Genomic DNA, 25,566 nt, shown 5'->3' with positions numbered 1-25,566 from the left:
GGCTTTGCAGTTTAGGGCTGGGCTGGAGAATCCACACTGGGGCCTGTGTGATGGGAGTGACTCAGTTTCTCTCTCGCCCTATAGTGTGCATTCGGATTGTATTCAGACACATTCACTTTTTCACATTTTGTTACAACCTTTTTCTAAAATTGATTAAATTAAATTTTTTCCCTCATTCTACCCAAAATACCCCATAATGACAAGGCAAAACTGTTTTTTTGACATGTTATTATTTACCCTTATTTACATAAGTATTCAGACACTTTGCTATAAGATTAAATTTAACTCGGGTGCATCCTGTTTCCATTGATCATCCTTGATGTTTCTTCAACTTGATTGGAGTCCATCTGTGGTAAATTCGATTGATTTGACAGAAAGGCACACACCTGTCTATATAAGGTCCCACAGTTGACAGTGCATGTCAGAGCAAAAGGCACAAAGGTCACTCAGATCATGAGAAACACGTTTCTCTGTTCTGATGAAACTATGATTGAACTCTTTGGCCTAGATGCCAAGCGGCACGTCTGGAAGAAACCAGTCACCGCTCATTACCTGGCCAATATCATCCCTACGGTGAAGCGTGGTGGCAGCTTCATGCTGTGGGGAAGTTTTTCAGGGACTGGGAGACTAGTCAGGATCGAGGGAAAGATGAACAGAGTAAAGTACAGAGATCATTGATGAATACCCGATCCACATCACTCAGAACAGCCTCATGCAGCCAGAGCGGAAATGTATCCAGTGCTACGTTGTTGACATGTTTGATATGCCATATTACCCAATGCATTTTCAAGTACGTCAGTCGCCCCATCGGTGGCACCAATTGACCTGCTTCTAATCGAGGGTGAAATCGACTAGGGAGGTTTTCACATCCTGGCTGGCTTCCAGACTTGTCTAGCCTGCAACAGTTGGGTTAGCAGGACCAATGTTAGTTGCAGGTTCCATTTGTCTGTTTTCTTCAATGGAAATGTTAGTTGATAATGTCCAGAAAGTCTGGTAAGCTTGATATGACACAAGCAATAGTAGTGAAAGTCCCGCACTCAGTAATGCCTCTTGTTTTTTCTGTTTTAGTTTTGGCAAGCCGTAACCATAGTACTGTGGTTGTCCTAATAAGCTCATATGGTTGATAGAGCTAATATCTGAGGTCTTTAACCTCCTAATGAGTAGTCCAGATGGAGACCTGATGTGATGTAAACAGGCAACAGTTGCTTGCTTCCATCATACAACTGGACACATCCTAATGAACTTGGGAAAACATATGACGTCTGAAAAATGTGCAGTGTGACAATTTATATCTCTGCAGTGGTGTAAAGAGATCATTTTCTGTCCGAGGGCAGTGAGTCACTATGTGCATCCCAAATGACACCCCTTTTCCTACAGTGTAGTGAATAGGATGCCATTTGGGGAATAGTCATTGTGGTGTTAATGTTGTAGAATGGAAAGGCCTCCATCTGTCTGGGCTCTCTGTCTTTCCCCCCCATATGTCTGGCTGACTGGATTTGTACAGTGTAGACATCACGGTCTTACTGGGCCTGCCTGGGATTGGGCTGGGAATATTAAGTGGATAAATGAGTGCATTTTAAAAGCAGATGTTGGTGTCTCGACAAGGTCATCACCCCCCCGGCGGACACTGGAGCCCATTGCAACAGCAGGAGTGTGTGTTCAAAACCAGTCGGAGGCTTCATACCAACCTCGAAAGCCTTCGGGAAGGGGTCTGGGTGGACGAGTTAGCTGCGCTGGTCTGCTGTCAAATCTGAATTCAATACAGCAATAAGTAAGTCTGCTGTGTGACATACCTGCTGTGGAATCTCTATCGGCGTGGTGCAACGAACTCACTGGCAGTTTGTGCAAATCTTTCTGAATGAACGAAAACAACCCCATTAAAATATACTGGGCAGGGACGCCACCCACCTGCTTGGGAGCCAGGCCCAGCCAATCTGAATGAGTTTTTCCCCCACAAAAGCACTTTATTACAAACACACATACTCTTCAGCTTCATCAGCTGTCCTGATGGCTGGTCTCAGACGATCCCGCAGGTAAAGCCGGATGTGGAGGTCCTGCGCTTGAGAAGTTGTGATCCTGGTTGGACGTACTGCAGAATTCTCTAGAACAATATTGTCTAAAAAAAAACACTTTTGCTCAGATTTTTTTTACACTTCTGTCTATGTACATTACTGTATTTATACTTGCAATATTACTTTACCAGGAAAGGGGGGGGAAAGCTGGAGGACGTCCCACTTTTTTGGCTTCATCAGGCTTGTAATATGGCATTGTTGTCAAGGTTTGGAAATTGACAGGTTTGTTCTGTTTTGTTCCATTGTTTTCCAGGGGCGACAAAAGAGATTGGCTCGGCCTTGACGAGAATGTGCATGAGGCACAGAAGCATCGAGTCAAAACTGAAGCTCTTCACCACGTAAGTGATGGAACTATAAATCATGGTTTCTAGAAGACATTAATGTAGTATTAGTCTTAAGGCAAAACCCCCATTGTTTGGTTAGGGCATATTATTACTGCCGTCCGTCTTTAACATTTCAGACTATTTGAAAACGTGACATGAAGCATTCCTTGACATTAATATATCAGATGGTTGCTGTTCTGATACTCAATGTATTTCTGTCACACACTGAAAAGTGAGCGATATCGACTCAGACCTGCATTTTCATCCAAGTGATTGGTTTCTGGCATGGCCTTAGTGTTCAATATTTCCAGCTGTATGTGTTTTCCTGTGTGCTGAACTCAGTCAGTATCAGACATTCCTCCAAAAACCACAGAGAGCTCTCACCTCCTCGGATGATGACCCTGGCTGACTTGGCAAGTGGATGACGGCTGGCTCGCCTCACGCTGCTCTCCAACCCTGAACACATTTCCTGCCTACTTCAGCCCCAGCAAATCCAATTGGGCCCTGCTTAGGGTCTTCTCTGTTGCTCTGTGTGCTAATGAGACAGACAAATTAACATTTTGTCCAGCTGTAAAACAGCACTGTGGACCGGTTGTACTACAGCCAGTGCTCTCTAAGCCTAGGACACGGCTGTAATGGGACTGTTGTGGACGGTTGTGGATGGATGAGTAGGAGATTGGATTGTTGCTCTCTGGTACCATTTGCACACTACTAAACCAAGCCGGGCCAAGCTGTACTTCACTGTCCTGGTTACACATTAACCATAGTTGCTAGAACCATGTGAAAAGAAAATATCAGAGCCAGTACTGTTCGGGTCGACATGATAGTGGGAAAAGGATATAGGCCAGGCCGTACTTTACCTCTCTTCGGTGGAAATCCCATTAGTCTCTCATTTCTTATTTCTCCCTCCATTATTTCCATCACTCCTGGCCTCTGACATTGCTGTAGTGTCTTTCTTCAATTGCATTATGCAATGTCAAGTCATTGACTGCCCAGCTTCAGTTGGAATTAACACTGACTGACACCAAGATCCCACTGACCCTACTGTACATAGGCCTATCCCAGAGAAGGGCTCAACTCTGAATAGGCCATTAGACAAAGTAGAGGGAAGGTGAACTAACAGACACCCACTAAACCTATCAGCTTCATTAATAAGATCTCTTTATCACTTTGGTCTAGTTTTTCCCCCAGACACCGTGTGTGTGGGTTCAAAGTGCTATGTCATCAATTCATAGACACTCATTGTGTGCTAACCTGTGACGGCTGAACAGCTCTGGCTATGCCGGGTATGTGACGAGAGGAGTTCACAGCATACCTGAGAGTATGCTCAGTTTAATTGCTTTGCTTCCCAAGCTATAGTGTGTAGATTTGATGACCTGATTTATCTATTGTAGGACCGCCTATCAATTACAATTAATTAGCTACATGGATCAGTCATAGCCCTAAAAAAAATATCCTCCCCTATTTGTTTCCATTGATAATTCTGAATTTGGTGAAGTTGAATCTTATCAACCGTTCTGGTAAAACCTCCAGGTGAACCACTGGGTGTGTGATTGTAATTTAACAGCTGGTTTATTGGGTTCCACTGCAGGGCACTAACAGATACCCTGATCAATCCCCTGGAGCTGAAGATTGAGGAGTGGAAGAAGGTGGCCAGTCAGTTGGACAAGGACCATGCCAAAGGTAGGAGACGGTACATACACACACACTTTTTATTTTTTTTATTTCACCTTTATTTAACCAGGTAGGCTAGTTGAGAGCAAGTTCTCATTTACAACTGCGACCTGGCCAAGAACAAAGCATAGCAGTGTGAACAGACAACACAGATAGTTACACATGGAGTAAACAATAAACAAGTCAATAACACAGTAGAAAAAAAGTATATACATTGTGTGCAAAAGACATGAGGAGGTAGGCAATAAATAGGCCATAGGAGCGAATAATTACAATTTAGCAGATTAACACTGGAGTGATCAGATGATCATGTGCAAGTAGAGATACTGGTGTGCAAAAGAGCAGAAAAGTAAATAAATAAAAACAATATGGGGATGAGGTAGGTAAATTGGGTGGGCTATTTACAGATGGACTATGTACAGCTGCAGCGATCGGTTAGTTGCTCAGATAGCAGATATTTAAAGTTGGTGAGGGAAATAAGTCTCCAACTTAGGCAATTTTTGCAATTCGTTCCAGTCACAGGCAGCAGAGAACTGGAAGGAAAGGCGACCAAATGAGGTGTTGGCTTTAGGGATGATCAGTGAGATACAGCTGCTGGAGCGCGTGCTACCATCGTGACCAGTGTTGCCATCGTGACCAGTGAACTGAGATAAGGTGGAGCTTTGACTTGTAGATGACTTGGAGCCAGTGGGTCTGGTGACGAATATGTAGCGAGGGCCAGCCGACTAGAGCATACAGGTCGCAGTGGTGGGTGGTATAAGGTGCTTTAGTAACAAAACGGATGGCACTGTGATAAACTGCATCTAGTTTGCTGAGTAGAGTATTGTAAGCTATTTTGTAGATGACGTCGCCGAAGTCTAGGATCAATAGGATAGTCAGTTTTACTAGGGTAAGTTTGGCGGCGTGAGTGAAGGAGGCTTCGTTGCGAAATAGAAAGCCGATTTTAGATTTGATTTTGGATTGGAGATGTTTGAAATGAGTCTGGAAGGAGAGTTTACAGTCTAGCCAGACACCTAGGTACTTATAGATGTCCACATATTCTAGGTCGGAACCATCCAGGGTGGTGATGCTAGTCGGGCGTGCTGTTACTAGCATTTAAGAGCAGTTGGAGGCCACGGAAGGAGTGTTGTATGGCATTGAAGCTCGTTTGGAGGTTAGATAGCACAGTGTCCAAGGAAGGGCCTGAAGTATACAGAATGATATCGTCTGTGTAGAGGTGTATCAGGGAATCGCTCGCAGCAAGAGCAACATCATTGATATATACAGAGAAAAGAGTCGGCCCGAGAATTGAACCCTATGGTACCCCCATAGACTACCAGACGACCGGAAAACATGCCCTCCGATTTGACACACTGAACTGTCTGCAAAGTAGTTGGTGAACCAGGCAAGGCAGTCATTAGAAAAACCGAGGCTGCTGAGTCAGCTGATAAGAATATGGTGATTGACAGTGTCGAAAGCCTTGGCCAGGTCGATGAAGACGGCTACACAGTACTATCTTTTATCGATGGCGGTTATGATATCGTGTGGCTGAATGAAAGCAGGTCCCTGCAGCAATGTTCCAGCATCTAGTGGAATCCCAGAAGAGTGGATGTTGTTATAACTGCAAAGGAGGGACCAACTCCATGTTTAGGCCCAGCATTTTGGAATGAGATGTTCGAGGAGCAAATGTCCACATACTTTTAGTCATGTAGTGTACATTTTGAGATGTCTAAATTATTTAACTGGCACTTGATGCATCTTCTCATGTCAACCCAATGCAGAATACAAGAAGGCCCGAGCAGACATCAAGAAAAAATCCTCAGACACAATCAAGCTACAGAAGAAAGTTAAGAAAGGTAAGGGCATCTGTTTTTAACTTTCTAAGTTCTGTGTGATGTGACACTCTGCCAAGGGCATTTTCTTATCTAGGCCAATGTGTAGGTTTGGGGGAAGGCTTGGACTACACCTGAATGGAGAGTGTGATGCATAGCAACGAGCAACGAAACATTTATTACAGAGGGTCAGGTTACCTCACCACAGCTGGTATTGTGAAAGGAGACAATGATGTGGTTTCTCCATGCCTGCGGTTGTTACGGGGCCCTTCCTTCGCCAAACCATCTCACCACACCTACCATTTTCCTCTTCCATAAATGGTATTGTTTCAGCCAGGTTGGGTTTGTATTTAGCTCTAGCTCAGGACTTTTTTCTTAGTCTCCCTACGGGGATGTAAAGGTGTAGACATTATTCCCAATGTGAAATTATATGACAATAACAACAGTCTTATATCATTATTTAGCCTAAAGATTAAACGCGATAGTACACATGCCCATTATGACATTTAAATGCTAGGCTGGTAATGATGTCTTGACTATCGCGGACCTATGGCTCTGAACTATGAGCTTCAGTCTTCTGAGAATTTAAGTGTTTATTCCTCAACTTCTTGGTATCGCAACAGCAGAACTATCATATGAAGATATGGGTACTGAAAGTGGGAGGGGGATGACGAACATGTGACTTTGCACATGCAATCACCGATGAAAGGTCTGTCATTATTATGTGGCGTCAACCCACTTCAGAGCTTCAGTGCAGAAACGCCTCCAGTTCGCCCTGTTATGGCTGCGTTGAGGTCAACTGTAGACTGGGAACACTCCTCAGAGCTTGACTGTGCGGACTGCTCTCTTATCTGACAGAACGCCCTCTCTATAGCTTATTCACCACTCACCATCTGGTCCTCAGTAACAGAGTGTGGTCCTCAGTCGCTCAGTTGGTAGAGCATGGTGCTTGCAACACCAGGGTAGTGGGTTCGATTCCCGCTGGGGTCACCCATACGGAAAATGTATGACTAAGTCACTTTAGATAAGTGTCAGCTAAATGGCATGTATTATTATAATATATTACCATCTCAAGGCTTCACAGGCTCTTTGTTTGAGCTCCATAAACCTTGCCTGACAATTCAAACTGAATTCTTCCGCTGGTCTATCGTTCGCTACATGCTTCAGTCTGAGACTGCCATAATTTAAGTTGTTTGTGGTGACATCAAAATGAGGGGTATTGTACAAAACAATGTCAGCAGTGATTGGATCATCCCTAACCAATCAGAGTATCAAAGCCAATGACGAATTTTCAAAACACCGCTTTACCCACGTGTGTTCTGTCTCTGGCCCAGACTATCGGTTTCTGGGACCAATCAGATGGTCTATCCTCAAAATAGTCTGAGGTACTCCGATCCAGACTCACTCTGGAAAAGAAACAAACGTCTGTGGACATGGCAAGGCGTTTGGCCGGAGCAAGGAGTATGGGTAGCCAAGCAACCATAAACCTACATTACTGGATAGAACAGTCAAACTACATGAAGTGGGCAGGGAGGCTTTTATTCCTTCGACTGTAGTCTTTCTGAAGGCGCAATAAGGCTTACCGTTTGAACTAGTCCAAGGCACCTAAAGGCAAACACAATATTTCCGTCACCCAAAGGCAAAGACTAGGTTTGCGTTCTAAGATGAACTAATATAATTGTCCTCTGGTCTGAGGTTGTCATTCCACAGGTGAACATGACCTGTAAACCTTGCCATTCCTTCTCCTTTTACCCAATTTAAGACTTGTAGATACTTGACTACACTAGCAATTCCTAGCACCCTCTATGTGAAGAGCCCGTCAGATAGCAGCTCTCTTTCTGGAGAGGGATTTGATCTGCCAATCCGGATAATGAGAGGGAGCCCAGCAGTATGTGAGGCGCAGAAGATGTTGAATTGTTAAGCTGAGCTGAGAGAAAAGAGATTAGTATGCTAATGGTATCACTGCGCATTTTGATGGCAGGGAGATGAGCAGAAGCATGAGGGTTTTGAGCTGAAGCTACGCCATTTCCCTCTCAGCTATGCTAAATGTAGGGCAGTAGTAGGCTCGTACTGTACAGGCCTGTTGCTGTGACCTGATTGTTCCCCATAAACAAGGCCTTAGACAGAGTCTAAGGGGGGTGCCTCCTCACACAAGTGTAGGAAACACCCCCTGTTGAGAGTTGGTCCCACTCAATCAGAAACATTTGTGGATAGCTGCCTGGGTTAGAGGAATTTTGTCAACAGTTGACATGGGGTCTCGTCTCAATAGTTCAGTTTTGCCCCTTGTAACACTGTAACCGTCGAGGCAGTGATGGGGGCAGGGAAAGCTTGAGCACAGCGTGTGATGCCCTGAAGAATTTATTTAGTGGTACATTTCCCAGGATGTAGCCTAGACCTTAAATGTGGTGACTGTCTGGTGGCAGTTTTGATATGACGATACATACATTTGACAGAGTTTTTCAACATTGTTGATTTAAGAGTGCTGAGTCTTCATTGTTGGGTAATGTAACACCATTGTGTGGTAATGTGGAGTTGGAAGGTATCAGGCAGCAACACACCTGGGCGGGGTGGGGGGCTGACGGATAGTGGTGTCAGTAGGGTATCGTCATTATCCGTTACACCAATCCAGCACGTGTAATGTCAAGACGAGGCCTCTGCTTTCTTAGTATGCCACACCTCCACCTATTAAAATGAAGAACCCTGAAACCACAAACACTTAAAATGCTGGATTCTAACTCTTCCGCAGTCCAAAGGTGCTTTGTAACACAAGACAGGCCGATATGATCACCACCACGCCTGAACTGAATGAATACTTTGACTTCCCTGCTCCTTTCCACTGTTTCTCACGTTTGTTGTCTTCTCTGTAGTGTGGTCAGTCTGTTGGTCCCATGATTATTTTTGGCAGCGCATAGCCCTCCCTCCCTGCCTTGCCCTACAAAGGACCCATTGGACAATGTTGAAACAGAGAGAGTATCTGGAAAAAGAGGCAAACCGCCGGGCGAGGTTCAGCGAATAATCCCACCAGAATAGTGTAGAAGCAGCAACAGCCAAGACTCATTGTAACTTAACTTGGCTCAATGCAGCTCAGAGCTAAATAAATAAAGGTAAGTGTACATTTAGGAAGGCCACTTCGTAGTTCAAGGCTGTATTTGTCTTTCTAGGATGAGTCCCTGTCGCATGTAATGCTTAGACACTGACTAGTTAGCTACTGTCCTTTTTGAAGTTCAAAAAGGGAAGTGCAATAAAATCCAGTAATGTGCAGCCCTGACTCAAATTCAGGCAGTCGTTCCTCTTGTGGAAATAGGCCATGTGGCTGAAAAGTCCCGGGGGGAAGGTGTACATCATCTGGGTTAGGGTGCCCTTCGACCCCTCTCCCTTAACCAAACCCACCTCCTTAGCCGAGGCCTTGGTTTATAACAGGGGCCAACCACAGGCCACATTGAATTGGCTTGAGGGCCGCACTTGGCCCGAAGGCCGTGAGTTTGAAACCCCAGGTTAACAAGGACCTCTGCCATGGGATTCATCTGGGAGAGGTGATTGCAATCAGGTCATGGTTAAAAGGTGAACTCTGTCGTGGGTGAACATTTTGTTGTTATCGCAATATATATCTTGTCAGAGGTTAGCATTCCATGATATTTACACGATTTTCTACCTAAATGCACAAGACCGAATGCTGTTTAGCAGAACAGGAGCACGCTGCATTTCTTGGTCATGTTCAGTAGGATGTTTTACATAGCCATGTCATAATCATATCACATGCTAAATTTACATGGTCATCTTTGATATATCGTTATTGTGATTGTTTAGATTATCACTATGGATTTTTTTTTCATATCACCTAGTGACCCAGTTTAATAAATTGAACAATGCCCTTTTAAGTTTCTAATGCACATGCATTACTTGAATGGCCTACAAATTTCCAATGCATGTAGTGCATAAATGTTAGTTAAAGGCACAGGCGGAGTAGTCGGGCTTTGTTAGCGAAATGAACCGCTGAAGGAATGTGGGCAGCTGTATCTCTGCGTCTTACTTTTGACCTCTTGGGTCCAACGACGAGGTCAGGGAGGTCAGATGGGGAGTATTAGTGAGTTGGGAGTCTGACAAAACCCTCTTATCCCTAGGAAACATGGAACGAATGCTACCCTAGTTCCTAATCCATCAGAGAAAGATGAATTGAGTATAAACTCTGAGAAAAACGTGTGATACACTAGAACTTTGAAACAAGTTAACTATCTGTGAAAGTGAAGTAGAAATGTGGCGTAACTGCACCGAGAACTCAAACAGTTTCTGTTTGAGTTCTCGGTGCAGTTAATATGGGTGGTCTTGTATGGCGGTAATTAAACTAATCTGTAGCTTTATACTAAAGTGAATGTGGCTGTAACATCATGCCTCGTGGGAATGTTTGGTGCTGGGAGGGTCCTCTTATTTGAGATTGGCTTGTGTGTCTAGGTGTGTTTCACATCAAGTGGGCCCTGTTTGTTACCAGAGAGGGTGGGGCAGTGTCCTCAGTGCTAACTCACCCTTCTGAGCCACTGTGGGAAGCTGTCCTCAGGCCTCCCTGTAGAGCAGCAATCAGAGGAGGGAAGTACAGATTCCTGGGATATCTCTGTCTTAGTGGTGCTGGGCAGCATGGGGGCTAACGCTGAACTGATCCCACCTGGAGCATTTAACAGCTCTAGATATGAAATACCCCTAACCAATCCGTTATGATCCCCAGCAAGAAAAACTAATAATGTCGCTCAAACAGAAGAACAAAAAAATCCGACCACAACCAAAATGCACCAGGTGGGGTGTTAGGAGGGGTTCTGAAAAACACTCATGGGGGTGTACACTGAAAGTTGACTAGCAACAACTGGTACCTAAAACTAGAGGTCGACCGATTATGATTTTTCAACGCTGATACCGATTATTGGAGGACTTTTAACTTAATATAATACATTAATCAAATCAATTTAGCCTAAAATAAATAATGAAGCGTGTACAAATTGTTTTAAATAATGCAAAAACTAAGTGATGGAAATGGAAAAGAAAGTGAAAGTGCAATATGTGCCATGTAAGAAAGCTAACGTTTAAGTTCCTTGCTCAGAACTTATGAAAGCTGGTGGTTTTATTTAATATATCTTCAATATTCCCAGATAAGAAGTTTTAAGTTGAGGTTATTATAAGTTTTATAGGACTATTTCTCTCTATACCATTTGCATTTCATATACCTTTGACTATTGGATGTTCTTATAGGCACTTTAGTATTGCCAGTGTATTGTCACCCCTACCTGGGCTCGAACCAGGAACACATCGACAACAGCCACCCTCGAAGCATGGTTACCCATCGCTCCACAAAAGCCGCCGCCCTTGCAGAGCAAGGGGAACAACTACTCCAAGTCTCAGAATGAGTGACGTTTGAAACGCTGTTAGTGCACACCCCGCTAACTAGCTAGCCATTTCACATCGGTTACACCAGCCTAATCTCGGGAGTTAATAGGCTTGAAGTCATAAACAGCACAATGCTTGAAGCTTTGCGAAGAGCTGCTGGCAAGCACACGAAAGTGCTGTTTGAATGAATGCTTACGAGCCTGCTGCTGCCTACCACCACTCAGTCAGACTGCTCTATCAAATCATAGACTTAATTATAGCATGATAACACACAGAAATACGAAATACATTAATATGGTCAAATCCAGAAACTATAATTTCCAAAACAAAACGTTTATTCTTTCAGTAAAATACAGAACCGTTCTGTATTTTATCTAACGGGTGGCATCCATAAGTCTAAATATTGCTGTTACATTACCTTCAATGTTATGTCATAATTATGTAAAATTCTGGCAAATTAGTTCGCAATGAGCCAGGCGGCCCAACTATTGCATATACCCTGACTCTGCGTGCAATGGACGCAAGAGAAGTGACACTTTCCCTAGTTTAATATTGCCTGCTAACATGAATTTATTTTAACTAAATATGCAGGTTTAAAAATATATACTTCTGTGTATTGATTTTAAGAAAGGCATTGGTGTTTATGGTTAGGTACATTCGTGCAACGGTTATGCTTTTTTCGCAAATGCACTTTTGTTAAATCATCCACTGTTTGGCGAAGTTGGCAGTCTTTGTTAGGAAGAAATTGTCTTCACAGTTCGCAACGAGCCAGGCGGCCCAAACTGCTGCATATACCCTGACTCTGCTTGCACAGAACAGAAATATGCAGTTTAAAAAAATATATACTTGTGTATCGATTTTAAGAAAGGCGTTGATGTTTATGGTTAGGTACACATTGGTGCAACAGTGCTTTTTTCATTTATGCGCTTGTTAAATCACCCGTTTGGCGAAGTGGGCTGTGGTTCAATGATAAATGAACATGCACCACATCGATTATATGCAAAACAAAACTTGCTATAAAAAGTACCCCATAGGGTGCTCAATTGTTATCCTGTAGGAGCACAGCCCCTGCTCCTACATCGCTGGCATTGGTGTACAAAACCTATGGACGACAGAAATACGGAGCAGCTAGCACCATTGCAGAGACCAAAAGGTTCTTAGCATTTTGTAACCTGAATGGAAGACAAAGATAGGAAAACAAACTATCAAGCAATTACAAAAGCACACAATTCTTTGGCGTGCTCAGTTAGAGGGACCTGCCAATATCCCTTCAGCAGGTTGAACTTGCTAACGTACTTAGCAGCGCAAACACGGTCCACACAATGGTCGACCTCGGGAAAGGGTAGGAGTCCAACTTAGTAGAGGCACTGACTTTCCGAAATTCAGAGCAAAACCGTAGAGAGCCATCTGCCTTAAGTATTAAAGTACAGGGCGAACTCCACAGACTGCCATGTTACGCAATGCGGTGCTCAAACATGAACTCCACCTCACTGCAAAGCTTCGGTCTTTTCAGGGTTCAGTCGATAAGCATGTTTGATTGGGGCAGAGTCCACAACATCAGTGTCATGCTCTAGTACATTTGTGGAGTTGGCACATCTGAGAATAAACCCTGATATTCAAAATGCAGTTCAACAATGTCACCTTTTTCCTCCGGAGACAAGTGTGCCAAAAGGTTTTCTAGAATGTATTGAGTAGAGGTCGACCGATCAATCGGAATGGCAGATTAATTAGGGCCGATTTCATGTTTTCATAACAATCGGAAATCTGTATTTTTGGGCGGAGATAAAAAAAAAATATATATATATATATATTTTTTAAAATACCTTTATTTAACTAGGCAAGTCAGTTAAGAACACATTCTTATTTTCAATGACGGCCTAGGAACAGTGGGTTAACTGCCTTGTTCAGGGGCAGAACAACAGATTTTCACCTTGTCAGCTCGGGGGATCCAATCTTGCAACCTTACAGTTAACTAGTCCAACGCAATAATGACCTGCCTCTCTCTCGTTGCACTCCACAAAGAGACTGCCTGTTACGCGAATGCAGTAAGCCAAGGTAAGTTTCTAGCTAGCATTAAACTTATCTTATAAAAACAATCAATCATAATCACTAGTTAACTACATATGGTTGATATTACTAGATATTATCTAGCATGTCCTATGCGTTGCATATAATGTGACTGAGCATACAAGTATCTGACTGAGCGGTGGTAGGCAGAAGCAGGCACGTAAACATTCGTTCAAACAGCACTTTTGTGCGTTTTACCAGCAGCTCTTCGTTGTGTGTCAAGCATTGCGCTGTTTAGGACTTCAATCCTATCAACTCCCGAGATGAGGCTGGTGTAACCGAAGTGAAATGGCTAGCTAGTTAGTGTGCGCTAATTGCGTTTCAAACTTCTCTCTCTGAGCCTTCTAGTAGTTTCCCTTACTCATGGGTAACGCCGCTTCGAGGGTGGCTGTTGTCGTTGTGTTCCTGGTTCGAGCCCAGGGAGGAGCGAGCTATACTGTTACACTGGCAATACTAAAGTGCCTATAAGAACATCCAATAGTCAAAGGTTCATGAAATACAAATGGTATAGAGGCCTATAATTCCTATAATAACTTCAACCTAAAACGTCTTACCTGGGAATATTGAAGACTCATGTTAAAAGGAACCACCAGCTTTCATATGTTCTCATGTTCTGAGCAAGGAACTTAAACGTTAGCTTTCTCACATAGCACATATTGCACTTTTACTTTCTTCTCCAACACTTTGTTTTTGCATTATTTAAACCAAATTGAACATGTTTCATTATTTACTTGAGGCTAAATTGATTTTATTGATGTATTATATTAAGTTAAAATAAGTGTTCATTCAGTATTGTTGTAATTGTCATTATTACAAATAAATAAATAAAAAATTGGCCGATTTTTAATCGGCAGCAGCTCTTTTTTTTGGTCCTCCAATAATCGGTATCGGCGTTGAAAAATCATAATCGGTCGATCTCTACTCGAGTTACTCAGCTGTCTCACAGGGTATATTGGGCTTTCCTGGTGCTCTTGAGGAAGACCATAGTCCACGGTGACAGCAGTGGCTACAGGCAGAAATCACTATTGATTTCCACTTATCCTTTTTCATCCACCACTTTTCCGCCGGATCGTAGAGGATGAAGTATGATATAAACATTTTGACATGACACAAGGTTTTTTATTTTTCCCTGCATTCTGGTGTGGCTTCTCTTTTTTGCACATTTGGGCAAGGGCCTGAAAGTGAGCTTGCAACAGTAACTCCAGAACGGGCAACAAAACCAGGACTTGGTCACCCACATCGAAAGTGCAGTTTCGGGCCTTTCCATCATACAAAACTTTGTCTGCGCCTTCTCCAGATCCTCACTAGCAAACTCGGGTGCAGTGCAATCTGTATCGAAAACCGCTAACATGCTCCAACAGATTTGATTTTGTGTTTAAGGTGTCGCCCTTCACCAACCTCTCTCAGCAAGCTCAAAGGACCTCTGACATGATGTCCAAACAACACGAGCTCATTCGGACTAAAACCGAGAGATTCCTGAATCTCCTGTGCTGCAAACAGCACGAGGGACCCCTTCATCCCAGTCTCTCTCAAATTTAAAGCAGTAAGCTCTCAACATGGACTTCAAAGTCTAATGAAATCTCTCAAGATCACCTTGACACTGGGTGGTCATCACTAGAGGGGCAATGGGTTGCAGCCATCTGTTGTAGCATTTGCAGGAAGACTTTTGACATGAAATTCGAACCCTGGTTCGATTGCACTACCCATGGAAGGTTAAAACAGGTTGAACAGATTTTCACCAGGGCCTTAACAATGCTGGGAGACGTAATCTTCCTGAGTGGAATGGCCTCAGGGAAATGAGTTGCAGCACACATGGTGGTTTTGGGGAAACGACCAACACAGTCCACCAGAACCCTGCTGAAAGGTTTGTCAGAAGCAGGAATAGGCTATAAAGATGTATCTGTCTGCCTATAGAAAGCTGATGGGATCCTCTTTTTAATAGAGGCCATCAAAACTGTTTTCTCACACAATTGCGCATGGCCTATAAAATTGTTGCGCAACATGAGCTCATGGGCTCTCATGAAGTGACGGATTTCATTTCCGATTGCATTGATGTCAGAGTGATTAGAGGGACAATGGATCGCTGAGTACCATGCCATTAGCGACTGTCAAGTTTGGTAGGCTACTCAGCGGTATCAGAGTGCAGTTTTGGAGAAGCCTAGTTACCGTGACTAAGTGTTCACGTGGATTTTTTTTGTTGAATTTTACCCCCTTTTCTCCCCAATTTCATGGTATCCAATTGTTAGTAGTTACTATCTTGTCTCATCGCTACAACTCCCGTATGGGCTCGGGAGAGACGAAGGTCAAAAGCCATGCATCCTCCGAAACACAACCCAACCAAGTCGCACTGCTTCTTAACACAGCTCGCATCCAACCCGGAAGCCAGCCGCACCAATGTGTCAGAGGAAACACCGTGCACCTGGCGACCTGGTTAGCGGGCACTGCGCCCGGACGCCACAGGAGTCGCTAGTGCGCGATGATACAAGGATATCCCTTCCGGCCAAACCCTCCCGCACCCGGACGACTCTAGGCCAATTGTGCGTCGCCCCACGGACCTCCCGGTCGCGGCCGGCTGCGAGAGAGCCTGTGCGCGAACCCAGAGGCTCTGGTGGCACAGGGTCACGTGGAATTTGACAGCGGTCATGACTTGTTACCACCGGTGTGGCAGTAATATGGTCACTGTAACAGCACTAGTTGAGACTTTCCTGAGGTTCCCAGACTTCCCTATCCCACACTTCAAGCAAGTATAACATGCTGACCAGACCGGGCACGCGCGTGCGCCATCACACGCATTTTGATTTTGTTCATCCACACCAGATGTGATCAGGACACAGGTTGAAATATCAAAACGAACTCTGAACCAACTTTATTAATTTGGGGACAGGTTGAAACGCATGAAACATTCACAGCAATTTAGCTAGCTAGCTTGCTATTTCTAGCTAATTTTTCCTGGGATATAAACACGGGGTTGTTATTTTACCTGAAATGCACACGGTCAATTTATTTATTTTGCGACGCGAGCGGTGTGGTCAGCATGTAACACTAAGATCGTATTTTAGAACTTAACTAGCCATGTTGGCAATAGAACAAGCTTTCAAATAAAGCCCACCTGACCCAGATTGCAATTTATAAAATGGGACATTTTTGGATTGTGTAAACAGTAATTGTATAATGGCAGTGATGCAGTGTTATGTTCCAAACAAAAAACAACTACAAGTGTACTTGCTCTAGTTCCTTAACGACACAGCTAGGAGTGCTCAAAATAGCACCTTATTGTTGAAGACTACTTTGAATTATAAAAGTGCATTGAAATGACTTTGGAGAGGTGTGTGGCCACTTGGAGACACTAATAAGTCTTCACTCAAACCCTTGTCATTGTTTTGTATTATGTTGCTGAATGTGTCCCAAGGTTTTTCAGATTTCGTTATCAACAAATACGGCGACAAGTACAGTAAATGTAAAATGCACAAACAATCTTAAGTGTAATGTCTAGAGTCAGGTGAAATGTTATGGGGAAATGATTAGACCAAAGTTGAGGACACCGTCTCTAAACTGTTCCCTTTCAATTGCTGCCATGCTTATGCATTTCATATTTCTTTTTTAAGAAACGTTTCAATTTAGCCCTATTCATATAGGCCAATTCCCACAAGTGTAAAGGGTTAAAGCATATAAGCATTTTTACATGCTTTTGTAACTATACTAAACAAAAATGCAACATGCAAAAGTTTCTGATTGTACTGAGTTGCAGCTCATATAAGGAAATCAGTTCATTGAAATAAATTCATTAGGCCTTAATCTACGGATTTCACATGACCAGGAATACAGATATGTATCTCTTGGTCACATATACACTACATGACCAAAAGTATGTGGACACTTGAACATCTCCAAAATCATGGGCATTAATATGGAATTGGTCCCACCTTTGCTGCTATAACAGCCTCCACTCTTCTGGGAAGGATTTCCACTATATGTTGGAAAATTGATGGAGGGACTTGCTTCCATGCAGCCACGAGAGAGTTAGTGAGGCTGGGCACTGATGTTGGGTGTTTAGGCCTTGCTCGCTGTCGGGGTTCCTTTTCATCCCAAAGGTGTTCGATGGGCTTGAGGTCAGGGTTCTCTGCAGGCCAGTCAAGTTCTTCCACACCAAACTCGACAAACCATTTCTGTATGGACAACGCTTTATGCACGGGGGCATTGTCATGCTGAAACAAGTAAGGGCCTTCCCCTTTTGCCACAACGTTGGAATCACAGAATTGTCTAGAATGTCATTGTATGCTGTTGTCTTAAGATTTCCCTTCACTGGAACTAAGGGGACTAAATCATGAAAAACAGCCCCAGAATGGTATAGCTCCTTCATCAAACTTTACAGTTGGCACTATGCATTTCGGGCAGGTAGCTTTATCCTGGCATCCACCAAACCCAGATTTGTCCGTCAGACTGCCAGATGGTGAAGCGTGATTCTTCACTCCAGAGAATGCGTTTCCACTGCTCCAGAGTCCAATGGCGGCAAGCTTTACACCACTCCAGTCGAAGCTTGGCGTTGCACATGACAGTTATTGTGCTGACGTTGCTTGCCGACGCAGTTTGGAACTCGGTAGAGAGTGTTGCAACTGAGGAGATACGGATTTTACACGCTACAGCACTTGGCGGTCCTGTTCTGTGAGCTTGTGTGGTCTACCACTTCGCAGCTGAGCTGCTGTTGCACCATGTTTACACTTCACAATAACAGTACTTAGTTGACCGGGCAGCTCTAGCAAGGCAGAAATGTGACAAACAGACTTGTTGGAAAGGTGTCATCCTATGACTGTGCCATGTTGAAAGTATCTGAGCTCTCCATTCTACTGTCAATGTTTGTCTATGGAGATTGCATGGCTGTGTGCTCGATTTTGTTCACCTGTCAGCAACGGGTGTGGCTGAAATAGCGGCATCCACAAATTTGTATACTGTGTGTGTGTGTATATATATATGTGTGTGTGTGTGTGTGTGTGTGTATATATGTGTGTGTGTGTACCTTAAAAAGAAAATAGGGGTGTGGATCAGAAAACCAGTCAGTATCTGGTGTTACCATTTGCCTCATGATGATTTTGGCCTGTGGAATGTTGTCCCACTCAATGTCTGTGCGAAGTGGCTGGATATTGGCGGGAACAGGAACACGCCGATCCAAAGCATCCCATACATGCTCAATGGGTGACGTGTCTGGTGAGTATGTAGGCAATGGAAGAACTGGGACATTTTTCTTTTTTCAAGAATTGTGTACGACATGGGGCCGTGCATTATCATGCTGAAACATGATAAGTGGGCCTCAGGAGCTCATCCCGGTATCTCTGTGCATTCAAATTGCCATTGATAAAATGCAATTGTGTTCGTTGTCCGTAGTTTATGCCTGCCCATACCATAACCCCATCGCCAGTATGGGGCACTCTTAACAACATTGACATCAGTAAACCCACATGACGCCACAGATGTAGTTTACTGCCAAATTCTCTAAAACAACGTCTCTGGCGATGCGTGAGAGGGTAGAAGAATGACATCATGGGGACAATCTTTTTACATGAGCAGAGGCACACTGCTGTGGTTTTACAGTACAGGTCCTGCCCTTGATGGTTGAACCTGTTTCGCCATTTTAAATCTGATAAGTTACTTCTGGGCCATTCGTGACAACTTCCCCATGTTGAGTGAGTCACAGCCATATAAACTTGGGTTGTGTTCAGTAGGCACGAAACAGAAAAACAAGGTTTAAAACGGGGAGATACTATGTGAAATTAAGCACACCAATCCGCTTTGCGAACGTTTCAAGTTTGGGGAAGCAGATGGTGCCCTGTGGCAGGAACTGGTTCTGGGGCAGGGATTCATGCGCAAGCGTTGCAAAATAAAATGTACACATGCATGTTATTCACTAATTTCACCCAAACTGCTCGCGAGCGTCTACGTAGCCAGGTGCTAAAATAGAACTTTTCTATTTTTGATGCGCTGCAAGTCCCGCCTCTTCCATCTTCTCATTGGTTTTTATGAGGATATACCCAAGTGGGTGATTTGAAAGATTAACTTAAGTCCACACTTCAGTCCAGTTGGTGGTGGTGGTAATGCACCTTAAAGTTGGTTGCCAACCGTCATATAAAGTCCGAAGCAGACGACTGAAGGAGGAGAGATTACTAGAAACTAACTCTGTTTTCCCTTTTATCTGTGAATTAATTGTCGGAATAGAGGACCTTGTGCATTTCAGGTAAAATAACGTGAGGGTCCGGTTTGGTCAGCATTGTTAGACTTTCATGTGGCAGAGAAACGGATCATTATTTTGATGCGCATAGAATGGAGTTGTGAGTGGATTCGCGTGGGAGTTCTGCGGCAAATTTTCTTGATAATTGATAAACGTAGGCTTTTTCTGTTAACAACCCAGGGTATGACATGCCATCTTGTGATCATAAACATTGACACTATATGGCAATAGTTTTATAATGTGAAGTGCACATTTGGATACATTTGGGGTGTTTGGCTTGGTTGTATGAGATCAAAGCTGTATTTATTAAATTCCTCAATGTCTACGTTGAGTCCTCCTTAATTTACAGCATTTCCCTCAATCAGACAACAAAACATTTGCAAAAGTTCCCCAATTAGCTGGAGGGATGGAGGCAACTTCTTGTTGCGCGCAGTGCTCAAGTTCGGAACGGCTGTCAGTCAAAACCCATACAGCTCTGTGAAGAGAAGATGATCTCTGCCGTTATTTATAGCATGTTATTGTACAGCTGTGTTCCAATTTAAGCACTTACCTGTGTTCAAATCCGCTATTATCAAACAGTATACGGTACGAGTGTAAAGGGTTAATGGAAATGTATTGGTTTAATAGAAGCGTGTTTATTAAACATTTGTTCCGGTTAACTTTGCAGGATCATCACAAACATACTCTTGAAAGTCCCCATGTGAATACAATCACACTCCAGCTGTCAATATGGCACTCTACTATTTATTGAAAAAAGCCTATGTTTTCATTGGACATTATTCACTGAAACATCATGCAAGAATAAATATTGTCAACTTCCATCACGGCTGAAGATCTGGATCGAAAATCTGAATACACACCCAAGGTTTCACAAAGACCAAGCATTTTGGGAACAACCGGGATATAGGTTTCTGATCAGGACGGTATTATCCAAGGTACACTGTCTGAGCACCACTCTCTGGGACTTACATATACTCTCTCTTTTTCATCTCGCTCCATTTCCACCATTTGCTCTCTGTCTCTCTTTTTCTCTCCCTGTTTAAAAGCCCTCACATCCCCAACACAAGACCCAGCCATAAATAAACATGGGCAGCTGACTGTATCTCTTCTCTGGAGAGTGCAATCCATCCCAGCGCCTTAACCCTGATTTACCTTCATGGCTCTCAGATAGTGTGTCCCCCAAATGACAACCTATTCCATTATGATTGTGTAGCAGCACATCATGGATTAGCAACCAGTACAGTTTTCTGTATAGGCTATACATTCTTCCAGCCAGCATGGCACAGCAAAAGGCTCTTCGCAATGGGAGATCCCTGTTGACTACTGGCAAGTTAATGGTTTTCTAGTTGTTTTTTTTATCCTTCTGAATGACAAGAGAATGGGTGCAATCTCATTCATCAGCTGACAACAGTTAACATTTATCTTTGTGACTGATGTTTGGATTTAGGGCGTGCTGCAACTACATCCCAAATGGCACCCTATTCCCTACTTGATGCACTACTTTTGACGAGATTCCTATGGGCCCTGGTCAAAAGCAGTGCACAATTATAATGGAGAAATTCAGTCATCTTTGCAAAATTTTGGTTACTTCACCAAAATTCCAAGGTTCTCCAGAGTTCCATCTCCCAGAGGAGTTGATGTGCGGTGTTATTGGCTATGAATGGTATCTCAAGCCCTTCATACTTCTGCTCAGGATCATGTCCTCTAGAAAGACAGGGGTTATATGTGTGTGTGTGAAGGGAATAAATGTCAGCTATCGAAGCCTGAAACAAGGTTCTAAAGACTGTTGACATCTAGTGGAAGCCGTAGGAAGTGCAATCGGACCAAATTTTACACTGTATATTGTATTTTTTCTCAGGTTTTTGCTTGCCATATGAGTTCTGTTATACTCACAGACGTCATTCAAACCGTTATAGAAACTTCAGTGTTTTCTATCCAAATCTACTAATAATATGCATATCTTAGCTTCTGGGCTGAGTAGCAGGCAGTTTACTCTGGGCACCTTATTCATCCAAGCTACTCAATACTGCCGCCCAGCGATAAGAAGTTAAGAACAAGTTCTTATTTACAATGACGGCTTAGGAACAGTGGTTTAACTGCCTTGTTCAGGGGAAGAACAACAGATTTTTACCTTGTCAGCTCGGAGATTTGATCTAGCAACCTTTCGGTTACTGGCCCAACGTTCTAACTACTAGGCTACTTAACGCATTTGAACTGATTCCAGAAGCCGACCCAAAATGCTGGCTATATTATATATAAGTATAAAATATATGGATGAGCAGTGAGTGTCTTAAGATTGTAAAGAATAGATAGTGAAGTATACAGTATATACATATGAGATGAGCAATGTGAGATACGTAAACATTAAAGTGGCCAATGATATCAAGTCTGTAGGTAGGCAGCCACCTCTGTGCTATTGCTGGTTGTTTAACAATCTGATGGCCTTGAGATTGAAAAACAGCTTCTACCTCTTTCCCAGCTTTGATGCACCTGTACGGACCTCGCCATCTGGATGGAAGCGCGGTGAACAGGCAGTGGTTATTGTCCTTGATCTTTTTTGACCTTCTGTGACATCGGGTGCTGTAGGTGTCCTGGGGGGCAGGTAGTTTTCCCCCAGTGATACGTTGTGCAGACCACACCACCCTCTGGAGAGCCCTGCGGTTGTGGGCGGTGCAGTTGCCGTGCCAGGCGGTGATACAGCCCAACAGATGCTCTCAATTGTGGACCTGTAAAAGTTAGAGGGTTTTCAGTGACAAGCCACATTTTTTCAGCCTCCTGAGGTTGAAGAGGCGCTGTTGCGCCTTCTTCACCACACTGTCTGTGTACTCCAAGTGCCCTCACCTCCTCCCTGTAGGCCGTCTCGTCGTTGTTGATAATCAAGCCTACCACTGTAGTGTCATCTGCAAACTTGATGATTTGAGTTGTAGGCATGCATGGCCACCCAGTCATGGGTAAACAGGGAGTACAGAAGTGGGCTGAGAATGCACCCTCGTGGGGCCCCACGAGGGTGCATAGTAGTCTTATGGTAGTCCGGTGGTCTTATGGTAGTCCGGTGGTCATTTCATGAATTGTTCAGCAGTCTTATGGCTTGGGGGTAGAAGTTGTTAAGGAGACTTTGGTCCTAGACTTGATGCTCTGGTGCCGTGACTGGAGTCTCTGACAATTGTATGGGCTTTCCTCTGACACCGCCTATTATATAGGTCCTGGATTGCAGTAAGCTTGGCCCCAGTGATGTACTGGGCCGTACGCACTACCCTCTGTTGCGCTGAGCAGTTGCCATACCGGGTGGTGATGCAACCTGTCAGAATACTCTCGATGGTACGAATAATATAGATGAGAGCTCTCTTGGTAGATAGTGTGGTCTATAGCTTATCATAAGGTACTCTAGTAGTGGATTCAGTTAGCATATTGTGTGTGAGTGTGTTATACTGTGTAGATGTGTTATGTAATTGGTAAGTGCATGCATGTGTGTTTGTTAGGCATTACAGGTGTGTGTTTGAGGTATTAAGGTGTGTGTGTGCGCGTCAGACAACTGTACGTGGAACCTCTTTCCATGGCAGCTGAACTGAGATGAGTAGGCAGGCACACATCCCCTGTTGTCTCTTTAAAGACCCCTGCATACCACACACAGCATTCTTCAACACACACACAGCCTTCTGGCTGCACGCTGTTGGCCTTCACTCTGGCCCAGTGAACCCAAATACCAGTGTCCACCACCTCTTGACAGGCTTGCAGCATGCGTCTCCCCAGAGAGCACGCTGACATAACAGCTGAGGAGGCTGTAACGACGCTGATGTGGTAACGTCTTTATTTAGACGCTCTACACCCGCTGGGAAATATCAATGTTATACATCCATCTAGTGGTTAAAGTATGTTATGGCAGCCACTCTACTATATGGCCAGCTTCTTTTTACAGTTCCTCAATTGTGGTCAGAATTTTACTTTAAAGGTTTGGGGGAAATAAGACTGCAATTAGAAAGGGAAGGAAAGTTGGTCTTAAAATATTTGTATATTATTCAATAAGTTGTGAGGACAGATTGGCCCCCCTCCCAACAAATGTGTTTCGGGCATGGGGCATTGTTTTCTATCCTGGGTTTGTTGACTTGCTATAGCAGCCCACTGGCTTTGTGTGCCTGTCTTATAGCCCTCTGCTTTTTCTGACATCTTTGGTTCCCCTCCTATGCTTTCCCAGGGAAGGATGAGGTGCGCGGGCAGTTGGACAGCGCCCTGCAGGATGTGAACGTACGCTATGCTGTGCTGGAGGAGACTGAGAAGAGGGCCGCGTGCCGTGCGCTCATCGAGGAGAGGGGCCGCTACTGCTCCTTTGTCAGCATGCTCAAACCCGTGCTGGTGAGTAGCATCACACTGTTCTTCTCCCTAAATTCCCTTTCCCCTCTGTGTTTCTCTCACTCAATTGTGTTCGGACCGCTCCCTCTACACACGCGTGCTGAGTGCGCACACAAGCTCCCGTTAGGCCTACAGAAATAAATGCCTATAAAAACGTATTTGATGGGATAGATGAGCTAAATTCCTTGGGTTGACAGAGATACTTTCCCCAAAACCTCATTTAAATGTTAACTGCAAAGATGTCTTACCTGGCAGAAGTATATCATTCATAACTAATTGGCAAACTTTGCCATGAAATGAGCAGCAGCAGTACAAAACCATCACTATACCGGCCCAGTTACTCACTAGATGCATATTTAAAGCTGCAATATGTAACTTTTTGGGCAACCCCACAACATTCACATACACATTAGTTATTAAAGATCTATCATTCTCATTGAAAGCAAGTCTAAGAAGCAGTAGATCTGTTCTGTAAACTCTATTTCTATGCTTCCAATTTAAGTTTAGACTTAAATTGAAAAAAAAAAGAAACCCTCTTTCGATGATACTTTGTAAAAATACAACTTAACAGTTCTTCACTGTAAAGGGTTTTAACATAGTTTCCCATGCTTGTTCAATGACCTATAAACAATTCATGAACATGCACCTGTGAAACGGTTGTTAAGACACTAACAGCTTACAGACAGTAGGCAATTAAGGTCACAGTTATGAAAACTTAGGACACTAAATAGGCATTTCTACTCACTCTGAAAAACACCAAAAGAAAGATGCCCAGGGTCCCTGCTCATCTATGTGAACGTGCCTTGGGCATGCTGCAAGGAGGCATGAGGACTGCAGATGTGGCCAGGGCAATACATTGCAATGTCCGTACTGTGCAACGCCTAACACAACGCTCCAGGGAGAAGGGACGGACAGCTGATCGTCCTCGCTGTGGCAGACCACTTGTAACAACACCTGCACAGGATCGGGTCATCTGAACATCACACCTGCGGGACAGGTATAGGATGGCAACAACAACTGCCTGAGTTACACAAGGAATGCACAATCCCTCCATCAGTGCTCAGACTGTCTGCAATAGGCTGAGAAAGACTGGACTGAGGGCTTGTAGGCCTGTTGTGAAGCAGGTCCTCACCAGACATCACCGTCAACATCGTCGCCTATGGGCACAAACCCACCGTCGCTGGACCAGACAGGACTGGCAAAAAGTGCTCTTCACTGAGTTGCGGTTTTGTCTCACCAGGGGTGATGGTTGGATTCGTGTTTATCGTCGAAGGAATGAGCATTACACCGAGGCCTGTACTCTGGAGCTTGATCGATTTAGAGGTGGAGGGTCCGTCATGGTCTGGGGTGGTGTGTCACAGCATCATCAGACGCAGCTTTTTGTAATTGCAGGCAATTGCAACGCTGTGCATTACAGGGAAGACATCCTCCTCCCTCATGTGGTACCCTTCCTGCAGGCTCATCCTGACATGACCCTCCAGCATGACAATGCCACCAGCCATACCTCTCGTTCTGTGCGTGATTTCCTGCAAGACAGGAATGCCAGTGTTCTGCCATGGCCAGCGAAGAGCTCGGATCTCAATCCCATTGAGCACGTCTGGGACCTGTTGGATCGGAGGGTGAGGGCTAGGACTATTCCCCCCAGAAATGTCTGGGAACTTGCAGGTGCCTTGGTGGAAGAG

General features: G+C 44.1%; 1 protein-coding gene across 4 annotated transcripts in view; it reads left to right on the top strand.

The window, feature by feature from the left end:
- The window catches only part of mtss1 (MTSS I-BAR domain containing 1), a 117,223-nt gene that overhangs the window by 66,454 nt on the left and 25,203 nt on the right, over positions 1-25,566 (top strand). For all 4 annotated transcript variants that reach the window (XR_016487820.1, XM_036949856.2, XM_090205065.1 and 1 more), the window contains 4 exons: positions 2,326-2,410; positions 3,987-4,078; positions 5,830-5,904; positions 23,730-23,887. Coding sequence is in view for 3 of the 4 variants with exons in the window: in XM_036949856.2 (XP_036805751.1) it covers positions 2,326-2,410; positions 3,987-4,078; positions 5,830-5,904; positions 23,730-23,887 (410 nt within the window). In the remaining variant the exon portion in view is untranslated. The remainder of the gene's footprint in view (positions 1-2,325; positions 2,411-3,986; positions 4,079-5,829; positions 5,905-23,729; positions 23,888-25,566) is intronic.

This window comes from Oncorhynchus mykiss, chromosome 17 (assembly GCF_057628025.1).
Source record: "Oncorhynchus mykiss isolate SJ-2025 chromosome 17, ASM5762802v1, whole genome shotgun sequence".
Lineage (NCBI taxonomy): Eukaryota > Metazoa > Chordata > Actinopteri > Salmoniformes > Salmonidae > Oncorhynchus > Oncorhynchus mykiss.
Note: the sequence above shows the minus strand (reverse complement) of the source record. Positions and strands in the feature narration are given on the sequence as shown.